The sequence below is a fragment of the Papio anubis genome, chromosome 11 (assembly GCF_008728515.1).
Source record: "Papio anubis isolate 15944 chromosome 11, Panubis1.0, whole genome shotgun sequence".
NCBI classification, from domain to species: Eukaryota; Metazoa; Chordata; class Mammalia; order Primates; family Cercopithecidae; genus Papio; species Papio anubis.
The window spans coordinates 56,960,390-56,979,626 of record NC_044986.1 but is presented as its reverse complement, the minus strand read 5'-3'; the positions used below and the strand labels follow the sequence as shown (position 1 = coordinate 56,979,626).

General features: G+C 35.5%; 1 protein-coding gene across 2 annotated transcripts; it reads right to left on the bottom strand.

The window, feature by feature from the left end:
• Nucleotides 1-985: 985 nt before the first annotated feature.
• Nucleotides 986-18,134, bottom strand: CDK1 (cyclin dependent kinase 1). 2 transcript variants are annotated; one of them, XM_009214879.4, is made up of 8 exons: nucleotides 18,011-18,134; nucleotides 16,261-16,322; nucleotides 11,326-11,482; nucleotides 10,397-10,520; nucleotides 7,929-8,099; nucleotides 3,798-3,961; nucleotides 3,560-3,701; nucleotides 986-1,962 (listed from the first exon to the last, which is right to left on the bottom strand). In XM_009214879.4, exons 2-8 carry the CDS (start codon nucleotides 16,295-16,297, stop codon nucleotides 1,864-1,866), a joined length of 894 nt encoding a protein of 297 aa, XP_009213143.1. In that variant the 5' UTR covers nucleotides 16,298-16,322; nucleotides 18,011-18,134; the 3' UTR covers nucleotides 986-1,863. The 2 variants fall into 2 exon arrangements, with proteins under 2 accessions (XP_009213143.1, XP_003903969.1); XM_003903920.3 differs by having other exon boundaries at nucleotides 17,900-18,019.
• Nucleotides 18,135-19,237: the final 1,103 nt, after the last annotated feature.

Here is a 19,237-nt window from a genome sequence, read left to right as displayed (position 1 = left end):
GAGACAAGCTCCCTTTTAAAATTAGTCAGAAGTACCACAGCACAAACTAATTTAAACATACATTTGAGATGAGGACACAATTCAGTAGCTTCTCACCTAGTCACTGAAGTTGGTTGACACAGGATCAAAAGTAGGTCACTCACTATAGCAAGAGATGACAGTGTCCTACCATCTGTCTCATTTCCCTGGTCTACCAAGTCAGTTCTAATTTGATGTACTGTCAACTTTTCAGACACTTGGACTCCGTGGAGCAAGAGCGGTGAGGTTGCATGCTGTTTCTACATTATCTACAAGGCCCCAAACGTTTGTATCACCCATGTATCTATATACTATTGAAAAAATAAATAAGTAAATAATTATATAGGATACACTGCTAGTTTCTGTTCTACACTGGGGTAGGAAAGGGATTGTGATTAATGCTGGCTGTTAATCACTAACGGGTTGCAAGCCACAATTTGTAAAACAGATCTAGTTCAATGCCTCACTTCATAGACAAGGAAACACAGACCTATAGATACGCCATTATACCATCTCCAATCTTTAGTGTTACCTTTCATTTACCCAATTCCTGCCATGCAATCCTAAACAACCCTCCACAATATAACCCTAAATGACTTCCATTAATAGGCTCTAGATTCTCTTAAGAACAAACTGGCTTCCACCAAAGACTACAGAACAGGACAACCAAACCACCAATCATAAGAGGTCCTGCTGCTGAAGAACGTGACACACACTTTCTTCTAGAGTGCAACATTTCCAAGACAAGATGAATTAGATAGATCCCTCGTTACATATCCAGTCGAGTGTAAAAATCAGTAATCCAGGAATGTACATTCTAGCCCGTTAACCAGGAGGAAAAAGAGAGGAGATATGGTTGGAAAAAGGATAGAAGTACGCTAAAAAAGTAATAAAACTATTGTACACTTCTCTTGATTGCAGCAAATAATTCAAATTAGGCTGCTTATAAGAATCACAATGAGCAGCATTATTAGTTAAACAATTTAATTCTCAAAGCTAGTAATTTTAGCTAAATATACATTAGAGCCTTTTTAGATGGCTACTAATAAACGCTATGTCAAAATGTGTAGTTTTAAACTCCGACTTGAAAGCCAAGATAAGCAACTCCTTCAGTTATTACTCTGACCAAGGCATAAGAATTCACTTAGACAAAAAGCTTTCAAAACATACCTAAAAATAGGATAGTTCATAAATTTTCAAAACTGTTCTTGCCTGTTGCGGACAGCCCTTGATCTTTGTAAGACTTAGCAAATTTTGGCATGCTCTCATGTTAGCTTTTTAAGTTACTGAAAACTCCCTATAAATTTAGCATCATTTCTCAAATCTGTATAGTTTTCTCATTCCGAATGCTTAGACATTTAGGTCAAAAATTAAAATACCAGTAGAAAAATATTCATCTTTAGCCAGGTTGTATAGTTACAACATGGCAAGAAACTGATGAGAACATTTAAACATTCAGAGCATAAAAATACTTCAAAGCATTATGAAACTTGAACTTAGCACTTTCCTAAATTTTAGTAGTTCCAACTACAGGAAACTAAAAACTGCCATAAGGACTGAGATGATTTAAGCCAACTCAAATTTTTTCCCGATTCCTGACATCAATATTATAGTTTTATTATAGTAACAAATAGTTGTTACAGTGAGACCTACACACATATACAGAATTATATTTAAATTCATATAGAATATTTACATTTTTAAGTTATACTTTTGAAATTAGAAGATGAAGTACAGCTTAAGTTTGATAACAAAGAAATATATATAAGACAAAAATAGACAAGAGTTAACAATAAAAACACAACTATCTGGTGTTATAACATGTGGAAACTTTTTGTCAGAAAGCTACATCTTCTTAATCTGATTGTCCACATCATTAAAATATGGATGATTCAGTGCCATTTTGCCAGAAATTCGTTTGGCTGGATCATAGATTAACATTTTCTGGGAGAAAAAAGAAAAAGAGATATTTATTTAGGAAATAAATCATTTTTTACAAAATCTCCATAAAACCTCAACTTTTCTAGCAATAAACCAAAACTAATACTTTCAGTGAATATCTATTAAATGAGCATTTCCACTAGTTTAACATACAAATGTCTCCTCCCCTACATTTCACCCTTGAGGTCTAGAATAACCTACTCCGTAAATCACAGATATTCTCGATAACCTCTTTTTGTTATCAATTATGGTAAGACTCAAGCATTCAGAAATAGCTTTAAAACTAAGACATAAATATAGGAAAGATGTCTAGTTAATTATATTTACGTTGAGAATTAAATGGCCACCTGAGTTATTTACAACATTCTTTAAATGGCAATTAACTATGGCAGTTTCTGATGTAGCTTCCAACAAGTTCCAAATAAAACCCTTCACAGCACAATGTGTTATAAAAATAGCTAAAATTGAGTCACTAAAAGAATTACAGTCAGACAACTTAGTATAAATTAGTTTATGCACCAGAAAAAGCTAAATAAAGTTTAGGATTGTAAATTTGATCTTTAAGAAACACTAATCTTAAAAAAATAAAATAAAATCAACAAGCAGACTAGAGATTTTACTAACTAGTTACCATCTGAACTCTCATGTAACCAGCACCATACAAACTGCTTTGGATAAATCATGGTACTCAATTCCCACAGCTAAAAGTAGGTATTAGTGCCATTTTACAAATGAGGACATTGAGGCTCAAAGGGAAGTAACTTGCCCAAGTTCACAGAGCTAAGGAATAAAGCTCAAATTTGAAACCAAGTTTAATTTACAATAATGGTTCTCAACTAGGATAGACTTTGCCCATCAGGAGACATTTGGCAATATCTGGAGACACTTTTGGTTGTCCTAACTGTGAAGAGTATATTACTGGCATCTAGAGAGTCGAAGACAGTGATGCCATGCCACTAAACAAGCTATGATGCACAGAACAATGCCAGCAACAAAGATTTATCCACTCCAAGGTATGTCAATTGTGGCTAGACTAAGGAATCTGATTTATTGTATTTGATCTGGGGGAAATCTAAGCTTAATTTTGTGGCATAAGGAGTTTTCACACTCTGAAAGTAACCCGAAGACCAATGAGAAAACATATACAATGGTATAGCAATAGATCCTTCTGATGGAGAAGCTAGGTACAAAGTGCGAATAAAGCTTATTCTGAAGATGGCTTTAATAATTTAAAATATCAACCAATAAGAAAAACGCTTACATCTAGCATAAACTAAGAGGGCTTAGTAATGACAAAAATGCTAGAAAAGAGAGCCACTACAATTCAGCAACTTGAAAAAAAAAGTGTATTAATCCTGGTCTCTCCCTCAAAATGTCCATAGCTACTTGTCAGATAAAAAACAAAAACTAATGCTAAATCTTCCTCTCAAAGCCACTAGTGCCTCTTGATATCTAAAATGAAGCTAGCATAATACAATGTATATAACAGACACCTAGCTAAAAAATGTGAGCATTCTTCCTATTTTCTAGGTAAAAGAAAGAACTGAATATATTCTGAATCATCAATAATTTGGAATTCAGTATAAAGGGCACTCCTTACCGAGAGCAAATCCAAGCCATTTTCATCCAAGTTTTTGACGTGGGATGCTAGGCTTCCTGGTTTCCATTTGGGAAATGTATTCTTATAGTCCTGTAAAGATTCCACTTCTGGCCACACTTCATTATTGGGAGTGCCCAAAGCTCTAAAAAACAGGAAAACAAAAATTTCTTAGTTAAAGCATAAATGTAATCTCATTGTTACATATGTTACCTTTATTATCTCAGTTTTTAATAGCTACCTGAAAATCCTGAAGAGTTGATCAATTTCTGAATCCCCATGGAAAAGTGGTTTTTTAGTTGCTAGTTCAGCAAATATGGTGCCTATACTCCAAATATCAACTGGAGTTGAGTAACGAGCTGACCCCAGCAATACTTCTGGAGATCTGTACCAGAGTGTTACTACCTATTAGAAAGCAAATTTTTACAATGAATAAATGTGGTGCATAAAATTAGCTAAACTTGAACATTTATATTTTCATTAGGACTGTCCTTTAAAGGCTGTATGACTGCCACCAATAATATTGTTTAAGTCAATTAAAGGTACACAAAATTGAAGATAAATATTTCATTTCTAAGTTTTATTCATTAGAAGACAAAACAGATAAAAGCATAATAAATCTTTTTTTTGCTTTTCAAATCACTAAAGATCAAGACAGTTATACAGCCTTACCTTCCCCCTCACTGAAAAACCAAACCCATTGATAATAGATTTGGGGTGATACTGAACAAAGTGCAGGTACTTTTCACTTGCTAAGATGGTACATAACAGTACCATTATAACATGAATAAGAAACATGAGAAAGAAAGGGCATCCAAATTGCAAAGGAAGAAGTCAAATTGTCCCTGTGTGCAGAGATGATATACAGAAAAACTGAAGAGAGTCCACCAAAAACTCTTAGAACTGATTAACAAAGTTGCAGTACACAAAATCAAAATCAGCATACAAAAATTAAAAGTTTCTATACACCAATAACAAACTAGCTGAAAAATAAATCAAGAAAGCAATCTAATGTATACTAGCTGCAAAAAAACCTAGGAATAAATTTAACCAAGGAGATGTATAATCTCTACACTAAAAACTATAAAACATTGAAGAAAAAAATTAGGAAGATACAAAAAAAAGACATCCCATGTTCATGAACTGCAAGAATATAAAAATGACCATATCACCACCCAATACAATCTATAAATTCAGTGCAATCTCCATCAAAATACCAAGGACATTCTTCACAAAAATAAAAAGAAATCCTAAAATTCATATAGAACCAAAAAAAGACCCAAAATAGCTAAACTAATCTTGAGCAAAAAGAACAAAGCTGAAGGCATCATACCACCTGACTTCAAAAATGTATTACAAAGCTATAGTAACCAAAATAGCATGATATAGCATAAAAAAAGATGCATAGACCAATAGAACAAAATAGAGACTCCAGAAATAAATCCATGTATTTACAGTCAACTCATTTTTGAGAAAGATGACAAGAACATTCACTAGAGAAAAGCCAATCTCTTCAATAAATGGTGCTGGGAAAACTGGATAATCCATATGCAGAACAATGAAACTAAACCCCTATAACTAAACATACACAAAAATCAACTCAAAATGGATTAAAAAAGACCTTAAACTATGAAACTACTAGAAGAAAACAGGGCAAACACTGTTATCGATATTGGCCTGGACAAAAATCATATGGGTTAAGACCTCAAAAGCTCAAGCAACAATATCAAAACTAGACAAATGAGGTGGCCAGGTGCAGCAGCTCATGCCTACAATCCCAACACTTTGGGAGGCCAAAGTGAGAGGACTGCATGAACCCAGGAGTTCAAGAACAGCCTGGGAAATATGCTGACAGCCCCATCTCTACAAAAATTTAAAAAATTAGCCTAGCATGGTGTTGCACGCCTGTGTATGGGCCCAGTTACTCAGGAGGCTGACAAGGGAGGATCACTGGAGCCCAGGAGGTTGAGGTTGCAGTGAGCCCTGTTTGCGCCACTGCATTCCAGCATAGGCATTCCACCCTGTCTCAGCAACAACAAATAGACAAACGGGATTATATTGAACTAAAAAGCTTCTGCGCAGCAAAAGAAACAAATAACAGAATAACAGAATGAAGCAGCTATCTGCAGAATGGGAGAAATTATTTGCAAATCACTCATCCAGCAAAGAATTAATATCCAGAATAAAAAAATAATAGTAAGAATCCAATTTTAAAAATGGTCAAATGATCTGAATAAAACTTTCTCAAAAGACATACAAATGACCAGCAAGTATATGAAAAAGTGCTCAACATCACTATTCATCAGGGAAATGCAAATCAAAACCACAATGATCTATCACACCCCAGTTAGAGTAGTTATCATCAAAAGACAAAAAGTGCTGACAAGAATGCAGAGAAAGGGCAACTTTTATGCACTGTTGGTGGGAATTTAAATCAGTACAGTCATTGTGAAAAACTGTTCAGAGGATCCTCAAAAAACTACAAACTAGAACTACCATATAATTTAGCAATCCCACTGCTGGGGGTGTATGTCCAAAATAAATAAAATCAATTACGTCAAAGAGATAGCTGCACTCCCATGTTTATTGAAGCACTCTTCACAATAGCCAAGATACAAAATCAACCTATGTTTCCATCAACAGATAAAGAAAATGTGGTGTATACACACACTCACACACACACAGAAAATGTAGTGTACACACACATATGTGAGGGTGCACACAATGGAATACTAGACTACTACTCAGCCACAATAAAAGAATGAAATCCTGTCATTTATGGCAATAAGGATGAGCTGTGAAATAAGCCAGGCACAGAAGAATAAATACTACATGTGTTCACTCATACATGAAAACATAAAAAGTTGATCTAATGGCCAGAGAGTAGAATAGTGGTTATTCAGGGCTTAGAAGAGGAAAATAGAGATAAGTTGGTTTATGGATACAATTACAGCTCAAAAAGAAAAATACGCTCTAGTCTTCTATAGCACTGTAAGCTGACTAGTTACCAATAATTTACTGTAAATTTTCAAATAGCCAGAACAAAGAATTTTGAATGTTCCCAACAAAAAGAAATAATAAATGCTTGGGGCAATGGATATGCTAACTACCCCAATTTAATTAACACATATTGCATACATGTATCCAAATACCACACTGTACCCCATAAATATGTATAATGTGTCAATAAAAAACGATTTTTAAATTATTTAAAAAACATGAATAAGTCAAATAACAGCTTATTAGTGATATAGAACTAACCAACCATTTTAGTATATTTATCATATGGTAAAAATATTGCCTCTTAGAACAAAGCTAATGAGATCAATATCATTTGTTTAAGACAAAGAAAACAAAATAATCTTATTTATATAGCCATGTAAGAAAATGATAAAAAGGGCGGGGTGCGGTGGCTCATGCCTGTAATCCCAGCACTTTGGGAGGCCGAGGCGAGCGAATCACGAGGTCAGGAGATAAAGACCATCCTGGTTAACACGGTGAAACCCCATCTCTACTAAAAAAAAAGTACAAAAAATTAGCAAATTAGTCAGGCTTGGTGGCAGGCGCCTGTAGTCTCAGCTACTCAGGAGGCTGAGGCAGGAGAATGGCGTGAACCCGGGAGGCGGAGCTTGCAGTGAGCAGAGATCGCATCACACACTCCATCCCGGGCAACAGAGCCAGACTCCGTCTCAAAAAAAAAAAAAAAAAAAAGAGATAAAAAGAGCTAACAACCAGCCAAGACAACTAATCAGATGAGCACTGTTATTAGTTTTGATCTGGAGACAGCCTTTGGGTCAAGGGTAGACAACTCCACAGAAGATAGCTTTTCAATAATCCTTTACTATACAATGTTCCCTTTCCTTCAGAAACACTAAATGCCAAGTCAGCAATATAACACAGATTAAACAAATTAATTCCTAAATGTATCAGAAATAATATACCTTAAGGAACAAAACCTGTCTTTGAATCAATCTGACTATAATCAGGAAGGGTTCGGTCAGGAGACAGAAACCGAGGTGGTGACTTGAATGGGGAGAGTTTAATATAAAGAATTAAAGTACAACAAAGGATGGCAATAATGTAAATAAAGTAAAAAATAATGAGAACGTAAAAACTGTAGCTAGGAAAATCCCTTCCTCCTGCTGTGTCTCTCTAGTACCCTCTACCTTAACATAGCAGCTGGCAAAGAAAAAATACTTAAAGGCTTCAGTTACATTTTCACATAGCATGCAATGAATTTGGAGCTGAGAGGCAATAAATTGATACTGGCACTGAGTAGATATCTTTTATTATTTCTTGACTTCACAAATACAGAAAATAATCTAGCAATCACACACATTCAAAAGCCATCAAAAACCACTATTCCACTTACCTCATGTGTATAAACTCTAATAGGTATTCCGAAAGCTCTGGCAAGGCCAAAATCAGCCAGTTTAATTGTTCCTTTGTCATCAATCAAGAGATTTTGAGGTTTTAAGTCTCTGTGAAGAACTCTTCTAGAGTGACAAAACACAATCCCCTGTAGGATTTGGTACAAATAACTCTGGAAAAAGCAAAAAAAGTTAGAAACTTAAGCAAAGTACATGATCTTCTAAATAATCTGTTTCAAAGACAAAAAATTAGGTTCCAGAGAAATAATTTAATTACTGGAGCTTTCAGGCCATTTTAGGCTAATAAGCATTTGTGGGTGGGAAGCTGTTTACATACAACATCACATTTGTATACCTAAGAAAATGATTTTCACCTTATAGACATATCTATAATCATGTCAATGCGTTTAGTCTTTAAACATTTTTGGTCCCCGATCCTTAAATTACAAGTTGGTTTTCTCACACAGAAGCCTCTTGAATTTTCTTCCATATACCTCTACCAACTCTATTTTCTATCTTCAATACAGTTGGCCTTTTCTTTCATTTTTACATATTCATTTCCTTTTTGAAAAAATTAGATTCTAAAAGTGATGGCAAAGATATTATGATTATATATTGAAATGGATAAAATTATCATAAAATGCTGCTTAGTTCAGAGAAAAGTGCTTTACAAGACATTTGTTGCCAAAGACAATGTCATTGACATTTGAAGTAACATGAATACTACAAGAACAAAGTACACAGAAAAATGACTTACAGTTTGAAATTGGGAAATAATACAGATGTTCCATCTTAGAGGGACAAGTGGCGTTCAAAAACAAAACAAAATGGATGCTCCATCTGGATAAACTTATTCTAAGTTGAAAAGACCTTGTCGAAATGCATTGAATACACCTAACCTACCAAATATAGCTAAGCATAGCCCACCTTCAATGTGCTCGAAACACTTACATTAGCATATAGTTGGAAGTGTTGAATACCTCGTTATTTATTGAATACTGTACTGAAAGTGAAAAAACAGAATGGTTGTATGGGTAAATGAAGTATGGTTTCTAGTGAATGTGCATCATTTCTGCTTCATTGTAAAATTGAAAAATTGTAAGTAAAACCATTGTTGCCTGTATATAAAACCAGTTAGAACAACTGGCTAGTCATTTGGAAAAAGATAAAGCTGAATCTGTATCCCAGTTTTTAAGTCAAAATAAATCTTGATCCATACAGAATTTAAGACAAAAAAAAGTGTGTGTAGAAGACAGGACTTACTAAAACTACCAGAAAAATAGTGACATGTATTATTCTAATACATTCGATCTTTGAGTGAGGAAGACTTAAAAGCAAGACATAAAAGCAGAAAGCCCAAAAGTCATGCAAGATTGTTAAAGACAGTATCCTAATGAAAATACAGTAGAGAATAGGAATAGGCGGTTTATAATAGCTAAATATGAAGTGTTAAATTGTCATGAAATATAAGATTAAAACAATCTTAATATGCATTTTTCATAGTTAAAAGACTGATAAAACCAAGTTTTGGTAATGATGTACTAAAACAATAAGTGTTATATACCATGAGTACTTAAGAGTAAATTGCTACAAGTTTTTTAGAGGGCAACCAGTAGTATCTATCAAAATGTAAATAAACATCTTCAATCCATCATTCCCACTTTAAAAATTTATCCTATATAGTTGCATACAAAGATAAATATCTATAAGGACATTCAGTGCAGTACTGTTAATAAGAGCAACAATAACCAAGTTGGAAAATAATTTAAATGTTCATCAATATGGAAGTGGTTTAAATAATTATATCAAAAATGTAACTAGACATAGGTAGATCTACATGTCTTCATAATGTTTTACACAAAAAGGGGAAAATATGTATACTTATACATATGCAAATAAGTCCATTTTGTGTAAAAAAGTCTTTATATACATACAAAGTGAACATACAAGTATAAGATTATGAATAAAACTAACGACAGCACTACCTCTGCAGAGTGGTTTGGTAGAACTGGTGTAAGAATAAGATACTTTTATATACTTCAGTACTTAAAACTGTACAATTTTATAATTTAACTGAAATATAATAAATGTCTACAATAAATTGAGCAAAACATATTCAAAACTGGAATAAAACACCTACAACCACTACTCTGCCCTAGGCTTTCATTACTTTGTTTTACATATATCTGACAGCCAAAGAAAGACCAGACTACCCTAGTTTCCAACAATACTTATCAGTTCTATGTTATCTCAGGCACTACTTTTTACTTACTAGAAACAGTATCTGGTAATAACATGGGTAACTCTAACCTGTATAAACTAACCATGAGGGAGAAAAACGAAATACTTTTTCTTATTCTATTTTCTAACACTTTTTCCAAGCATATTCCCACAAAACCCAGGGACTTCTGTATATAGTCGCTTTATATCCACAGTGCATAAATATTAATAAAATTAGATAAGCTTTTACCTTAACGAGTGAAGAATCCATGTACTGACCAGGAGGGATAGAATCCAAGTATTTCTTCAGATCCATGGAAAGAAACTCAAAGATGAGATATAACCTGGAATCCTGCATAAGCACATCCTGAAGACTGGAAAAAAATAGATATATATGAAAGAAGAATCCAGCAAACATTTTTGACCTCTGTTTCACAAAATAAAACTCCTTCCATAATTTCAGTTGCTATAATAAAAACTGGGGAAGATGTAGTAACTTCCCTAATGGCTGAGACTCAAAACTCAAATTTAAGAAAGGAATCTCAGGGGAACTATTTAAAATTAGGCCTTGTACAGGAGGTGCCTGTTTATAAGGAGCCTGTATTCCAAAAGAACATATCTAGGTTGGCTACTAATTGCTGAGAGCTTATTTTTTCATCGAAGTGAATTATAAAAATAAATTTTAAAGTGGTATCTGACCTTAAAAGCTTCTTCTAATCTCTAGCCCCAGACAAATACAATTAGATTTTAACTTGGACTGTTAGGAAGACAGCTCTCCAAAAACATCCAATGCAAATAGATTAAGGAAAAAAATCTTTTTCATTTGACCTAGCTACCTTTCTTAAGACTCTGACTAAAGGATCTTCAGGAACTAGAGCTCCTCAAGTAGGAGAGAGTTGACAAAGCTCTATGAAAAGGGCTTTACTCCCATGGCCAATTTACCTTGCTTTTCCAGCCCCAAATATTAATCTACATCACCAATCTCCTCTAACTCTGTTCTTGCTTTAACAGCCTGTTCTCTTTTACATATGTGCAGCATTCTCAACTAACAAAAATAGGGTTCTAGTCCACTCGGTAAGGCTAGACCAAGAAATTAAGCAAATGTAAAGATTTCCAAGTTGAAATTTGTATTTGAAATAGCATGCAGAAAATGGCTTACATTCAGATATTATACCATACCTGACTATATTTGGATGACGAAGTTCTTTTAATAGAGAAATTTCCCGAATTGCAGTACTAGGAACCCCTTCCTCTTCACTTTCTAGTCTGATTTTTTTCATGGCTACCACTTGACCTGTAGTTTTGTGTCTACCCTTATACACAACTCCATAGGTACCTGAAACAAAGTAAATAATATGCTGTGTGACACACTCACAAACTAAAAGATCTTTTTTTTTTTTTTTTTTCTTCCTTATGGCAGGGTCTTGTTCTCTTGTCCAGGTTGGAGTGCAGTGGGGCAATCAAAGCTCACTACAACCTCCACCTCCTGGGTTCAAGGGATCCTCCCACCAAGCCTTCCAAGTAGCTGGGACTACAGGCAGGCGCCACCACATCCGGCTAATTTTTGTCTTTTTGATGGAGATGGGGTTTCACCATGTTTCCCAGGCTGCTCTGGAACTCGTGAGCTCAAGCAATCTACTTGCCTCGCCATCCCAAAGTGCTGAGATTACAGGCGTGAGCCACCATACCTAGTCAAACTGAAAGATTTTAAGATTATTGAATCTCATAAGGGTCACATGATAGAAATGTCTGGTGTGGCCATATGGGAAGTAACTTACTCATACCCTTATTGCTTCCAAAAAGAAATTGAGAGTAACTACAATCTGTATGGCTTAAAAATAAAATTCATGTAGTCATCACAAGTTTTCTATACATCTAAATCACCATTAATGTTCCAGCATATTTTACAGAACAAAATAGATCATTTGCAAATTAAAATTAACCTTCTGCCAATATCCTACCCAGCAATAAAGCAGGCATAAAATATAGTGTAAAAATTTGGGCTCCAGAAATATTACTGATAAGAGTCATTATGCCACTTCCAGAAAATACTGTAGAGTGCTTTATGCTTTTCAAAACACTTTTATCTGTATCTCAAAATACAGTCAACAGTCCTCATTCTCAAAAGAATGGAGAAAAAAGACCAGATGTTTGTTTATTAAACCTAATAAAGCACATAGTATGTACTACATGTTAGGAAAGCCTCACACCCATTTGCAAGTTGATAAAAATACTGACTTCGATATCTGGGCTTCAGGTAGTGAGCAACAGTATCAATCATAAGGAATAGCAGGGAGGGAGGAGATGGATACAGGGAATGAAATGGCAATAAGGGAGAAGACTAGCTAAAATGCATCATATATGTGGCAACGCTGAATTCCCTAGGTAAGTCTTTTTAAACTCGAGTTGGAGTTTAGGGAGGTCCTGAATCCCTTAAGTACACACAAAATTTTGTTGAATAGCTTGCTTTCCACGGCATTGTTTTAACTTCAAAAGTGTTTAGAGTGCACTGTTCTAGGGAAAAAAGCCTCTTCTATAGCTTTTATGAGTTTCTCTGAAGGTAGCAATATTGCAAAAAAGGCTAACAAACCAACAAATTACCAACTGCTTAGTTAGAATATTAAACAGTTTGAGCAGTAGCAAATTGATGTTACTTAAGCCTAATTTTTTTGACAGAACCTCTATACGAAAGTCTATGTTTTCTTAAATACTGGTGTCATTTTAAAACTATAAACTGACATAAAAGCCATTTTATACTATTCTGATTAAATTGTGGATTAATGTATAACTTTTTGATAACCAAAATTACTCTACGTTAAAGGAGAATTGACTGTATTTAATCCTCACAGTCATCCTAAAAAGTAGATAACCTTCATAAACTTAAAATCTACATTTTTTGGGGGATGTAAATTAAGCTCTCATTAAACACAAAAAGTAGGTAAACCAGTAGCACAATCATCTGGCATACTGTTAAAGTGATCTCAGGAAAATTAGTCACTTGCATAATGTAGTAACATAAGCAGTTAATGTTAAGTTCAGAACTAATTTTTTTTCTAGCATCCTTTCTTCTCCCTCAAGTGTACAATATCACCTAATCCTAAATAGCTTTCAGAATTAACAATTAACCAGGGGCCAACACTCAATGTGTTGAATTTTAGAGATAATATCACTTCTCACTGAACTACTGGAAGAGGGGTTAAACAAAGCAGAACTATTCTATTGGTTAATCATCCAAGATTGTTTTTGAAATACATGGTATATGCTCCAAAATGAACTTGGAATTCTAAAGACAGAAATACTCTAGGGTATTTAACTAAGTATAAATATAAATAACTAAGGAGACAAAAATCATAACACAGGTAAGCCTAGAAGATCACTGTAAATCGAATGGAAGATTTATCCCAGGAAACAAAAAGAAACAAAAGAAAAATATGTAGGATATGATCAAGTTATGGAGGCCCTTAAGCAGAAAACCTTCATTAAGCAAGTATTTATCAAATGCCCACTAAATGCCAGGTAAGGTTCCACCATCATGGATACAGCAACTCTACGATCCAAAAAGACATTTTCTTAAGACAGGAAGGAGTTCAAAGATTAGTATGACAACACTCAGATTTCTGTAATTCAGAAGAAACCAGAGAACAATTTTTGTAACATTTAAAATAGTAAAGTCTGGATATATTTAAGAAATGAATTAGGTTGTCAAGACTCACTGTCAAGTGAGAGAAAAGGCAGACTCTTCTAAATCAGAATTAAAGAGGCATTAACTGCCAAATGAAAGGCATGACCTTGGGTGGATATTCAGAATATACATGCAGATTTAGGGGTAGAACATTTCTACAACTTACTTGAAATGGATTAAAATGCAAAACAATTGAATGTTCTCACCACAAAGAAATGACAAATGCATGAGGTGATGGATATGCTAATTACTCTGTATGATTTGATCATACAACACATACATGTATCAAATCACCAAACCATACCCCATGAATACATACAATTAAAATGTGTCAATGAAAAAAATAAAAAATAAACAATGCTAACATACACACAGATAATAAAGTAAATACGACAAAACACCAACATCTTGGTAAAACTATTACAAGTTCATTGCATAAACCTTTCAATATAGATTTGGAAATGTTCAAAATGAAAAGTTGAGGGGAAAAAATATAATTTTTAAAGTAGTATTTTAATACTAGACTTTAACCAGATACCTAGCAGAACCAAAAGAAAATTCTTTGTGGATCATTTAGGCCTCCATTTATTTTCACAAGTTCATTTTTCCAAAACAACATCCAGCACATAATCCAAAACAATCAGGCTTGGAGTAGAAACAACAATACAAGCCAGAAAAAGAAACAGTGTTCAGAAGAACAAACAAGGAACACAGATGTTATTATTATCTACTTGGCTATCTCCTGTGGGTTGGGCACTACTGACAGGCAGTGGGCAAACAGTTGTGAACAAGACAAAAACTGCAGCCCTCAAGGATACTATGGTATAATAATTAAAATGGCTATTAAGCATGATGCAAAGGGAACTACAAAATGCTCTTGGACTAGAGGAGGAGATAAAAAATGAAGCCAGTAGAGACTGGCCTCCAGGTAGAAAGAACAGCCATTGCCAAAACTCATAGGCCAAATCACAGGATACATTTGAGGACATCAAAGAAATCCAAATTAGAGTTGAGTGGCATTAGATGAGGCTGGTAAAGAGACAGTTTTGGAGACAGTGTTCATAGTAATAATACAATGTTCAAATGATAAACATTTGAAGGTTTTCTGAGTTAAAGCACTCAAACAAATGCTTTCCATAATATTGTTCAATTGAATCATATCTTTCGTGTTAAGTCTAATTATCACCATTTGCAGAGGCAGAAACCAAGATCCAGAAAAGTTAGAGGGTTTACCACTGTCACACTTATAGAAATAAAGAATGGGAGTCATATGATTTAATGCATGTAATGGATTACATTTAAAATTACATTCTTAACTGCTCTTATTTATGGTAGCAATTAAAGTACTTTTCTCAGAAGTCAAATCTGTAGTTTCCTATAGGTTTGGAGTTCTATCATCTTAAAGAAAAATATATTTATACTTTAAGAAGGTCTCTTTTTATGCCAAACTAAAATCAACACAAATTCCCTGGGAATTTAAGAAACATACTACAAAGCATTAGACATACTAATCACATTATTTTTAATTCAGCAGCAAAATTTGTTTAGTAGAATGGGTGTGAGGTATTTAATTTATTTAAAAATAAAAATAAATACACACACACCCCTCCAATCGAACACCACACTAACTTGTCATTCCTATTTCACTAAATTCCCTCCAGTATTCCCCCCTTGTTTTTTTTACTATTTCTTGTCAAGTGAGGTCTTTGATCACATTAAAAATATAGTTGGGAATTTCCTTCTGGCAGAACCGATATAAACTGGATTCTACTAGCAAATTATTTTGTACCTGGAGAATTGAGAATGTTCTGTTGGAGTCAAGGAACAGGCGAAGGGATATACCCCTCATTTGTGCCATATATAGATCTGATCATTCCTTCAAGTACCACAGAAAGGGAATGATTATATACGTAACTTATAGTTTTAGAATAGCTTAAACATGTACATATGACAGGTCATTTTTTTCTTACGGTAACTAAATAGAAATTTTATTTAAATTAGATTAAGTCAATTATTGTAACCAGTCTATAAAGGCTGGATAAAAATATTTATCATCCTAAAAATAATTGAAAGAGACTAAAAATAGATTATGAAATTAGCATAATTCTGCATCCCTAACCTCTGCCCCTCAACACATGTGCAAGTCATCAATAGTGTCTTCAAAATACAAGTATTTCTGATACTTCTTTAGTATCACAAGACTGTAAGACTATGGGGGTGAAGGGACGGGTCATTAGGGATTCAGTAATTTCAATTCTCTTGCAATGTGAACAAATTTGCGTTTATTAAGTAAAGAACATATATTAACGCACACTGGTACTACAAGACATCTTAATGGTTGAATTTTAATAAATATTTACATGTGTTCATATTACAGAAGTTGTAGCATTGTTAAATCATCCCAAAAAATTTATATTACTAAAACCACTCACCTTCTCCAATTTTCTCTATTTTGGTATAATCTTCCATAGTTAGTCAATGGGTATGGCAGATCCTAAAATGAAGGAAAAACTGACTTAATTACATGCCACTAACTTGAGTAGTTTTAAGCATTACACTATATGTAAAGCATTTTCCACTGTGCCTACTGCAGTACATAAGTATTCCATAAATATTAACTACATTCAAACAATATTTATAAGGGTAAGGACTCCTACAATAACTTTCCATCCTTCTTGACTCCTGAGACATTGGAAACACGTGTATATTCTATACTAGTGTAGTATTTATTTAGCTTCTTCCAATCAAAATAACCCTCAAATTCAGATATCAACTTGTCTATTCTTTCCAAAGAAAAACCAGAATTATGTTCCCTTGTTGTGATACTAGTACCTGAGTGTGCCAAAGTTATACCCAAATATTTCAACAAATTTATACCGCTTTATGATATTCCTAATTTTATTCAAAACACTATTTTTTATAGTTATAAGCAGAGAACTAAAATGTGTTCGGATTGTTCATTAGGAAAATTTTGTTTAAAGCGGCAAAAACATTTTAAGTGTTTCCAGTTGCCCACGTGACAATTTTAATCTTTTTTTCCTCTGCTTGCAGAGGTCACAAACATGCTCAAGACTTTCAAGGTACTTTTTCCAAGAGTCGGAAATATCACTTAAGCACCCTAAAACAAAAGAATGAAAAGTGCAGTTCCACAGATAAAATTCTAATTATAGCCTACACAATGTCAAGAACTAAGCAGAAAAACTGTATACCTGAATCACAATGAATGGGTTTATTTAAAAAAAAAAAAAAAAACAGCACAGAAGTTCAAGACTTCCTCTGAAGTTTGTCAATGAAACGTCAGAACTCCAGGCATAATTACCTAGATTTTTCTAACACCCATCACTGATGATAAAATCATTTATAAAGCCCGCTCTGAACAGACCTTTAAGTTCTATTTCCCACATTCATCTTCAAAGAAAAAATCAATCCAGAAAGAAGCAGAGATACATCTTTTTAAATGAAAAAAACTGCACTACACTGCTCATGAGTGTTAAGTGCCTGGGCTGAGTGTTCTTAACAGCTCCAGGTGGGCCGGGGCCGTGGGCAGAGCAAGCCCCAGAAGGCCCACGAGTTCCGGGATCGGTTTCTCAGGGCAGCCTCGCTTTAGGAATCTGCGCCTGTACCTGGCCCAGGTGCGGTCCCGCTTTCCCACCTCCGAGGCGGGATGGGAGGGCGCTCAGGGGCCGGGCCCAGGAAGGAGCCTGCCACTCCGCTGGCGCTCAGTGTGGGGGAGCGGATTTTGCTTCAATCAAGACCCGAAAGCCTCCTAAGGCAGTTCCTAAACAGCCGACCTGAACTCACGACTGCAGCCCCGAACCCCCACCCCCACCCCCACGCCGCCTAACCCCGCCAGGCTGGGCTCCCATAGCCTCCCTCTAAAGCCGGCGCAGTGTGGTTCACACGCCCAGGCCCAGGCAAAGGCCCTGCCCACCCCACCCCGAGGCCCAGCCTGGCCCCGCGCAGGTCCCTGCTCTCCAGTCCGGCCTTCCTAGAGGACCCCGTTTCTCAATACACGCCCTTCGAGGTCCCCGGGCCGTCCGCTAGACACGACCCTGACTCCAGCCACTGTACCCGGCTTATTATCCCGCGGCGGCCGCAGCGGTAGCTACCACAACCGCGTAACTCTCCGCTCAACTTCCAAGAGCCAGCTTTGAAGCCAAGTGCGAGCAGTTTCAAACTCACCGCGCTAAAGGACCCCGGATCCACCAATCGGGTAGAACGTAGACTTTCAAAGCAGCCAATCAGAGCCCAGCTACGCTAGGCTGGCCTTCCCGGGTGTCTAGAGCGCGAAAGAAAGAGGAAAGGGCGGCTAGAGAAAAAGCAGGAGGGCGGGCGCCAACTGAGTGCGAGCGCAAGCGCTCTCCTCCAGCCGAGAGAGTGTCGTCCTACTGTTTCTAGTCAGCGGAGCAGGAAACTACTGTTCTCTCCGTTCTTCTTTTAAATTTTTTCTCCGAGCATTGACACAGTTCAAATCTATTATACTCAAAATAGCTCATCAAAAAAGTGATATTGGGTTTACATCGAGATTCCATTACTTTCACTTCTAATACTTAGGGTTAGGAGTGTATAGTTATGTTTTTCTAAATGCGTGATTTGCGGGCTGGCTCCAAGGAGCACCTTTCAGTGACCTTAAGAAGGTAATGGAAAACTTAAAAGACTGTCTCAAAACTGTAAAGGAAAATTTATTATTTACATCGCTGTGCTTTGTTTCTACCTCATTTTTGAATTTAATATTAAATTATTTTATTATTTACATTTTGTGTATTATGCAATTAAAAACATTTGAAATGTAAATTTTAAAATATTTTCACATCAGAATTTTAAATATATAGAGAGAGGCATGTATTTAGAGCCTGGGTTTCATTATGCTATGCATGCTGGCCTCCAACTCCTGGGCTCAAGCAATCGGCCTCAGCCTCCAGCGTAGCTGTGACTACAGGCACCCGCCACCATGCCCAGCTTAAATAGTATTAAAACACAAAAATTCACAATTCTATGAGGGGAGAAAAAGAGGTTTAAATTATGCTTTAAATAATCCAGTGTCAAAAACTCTGTCTTCATTGCCATCCACAATATCCTTAAGACAGATTTCTGCATTTAATGCAGTTAATTTTTTTCTTGTTCTTTCCTTCTTTCTTACTTTTTTTTTTTTTTTTTTTTTTTGCCTGTTTGTTTGCAGAGATGGTGTCTCCTTATGTTGCTCTAGCTGGTCTCCAACTCCTAGGCTCCAGCAATCCTCCTGCCTTGGCCTCCCAAAGTGCTGGGATTACAGGTGTGAGCCACCAGCCCAACCTAAACACCATTCTAAAATCTTTTTAAAATAAACAAATAGAACAGTAAAACAGAGCTAGAGATAATAAAAGTCCATTTTAAGGATTTCTGGTTGCATTGATCCTAATAGGACATAGA

What these genes read in the sequence shown, in the direction of transcription:
- CDK1 (XM_009214879.4), bottom strand. Translation starts at nt 16,297, where the DNA reads ATGGAAGATTATACCAAAATAGAGAAAATTGGAGAAG. An exon ending in TTAGAGTTTATACACATGAG is followed by an intron (nt 3,962 to 7,928) that starts GTAAGTGGAATA and finishes GCTTTCTAATAG; the next exon opens with GTAGTAACACTCTGGTACAG. An exon ending in CAACTCTTCAGGATTTTCAG is followed by an intron (nt 3,702 to 3,797) that starts GTAGCTATTAAA and finishes CCTGTTTTTTAG; the next exon opens with AGCTTTGGGCACTCCCAATA.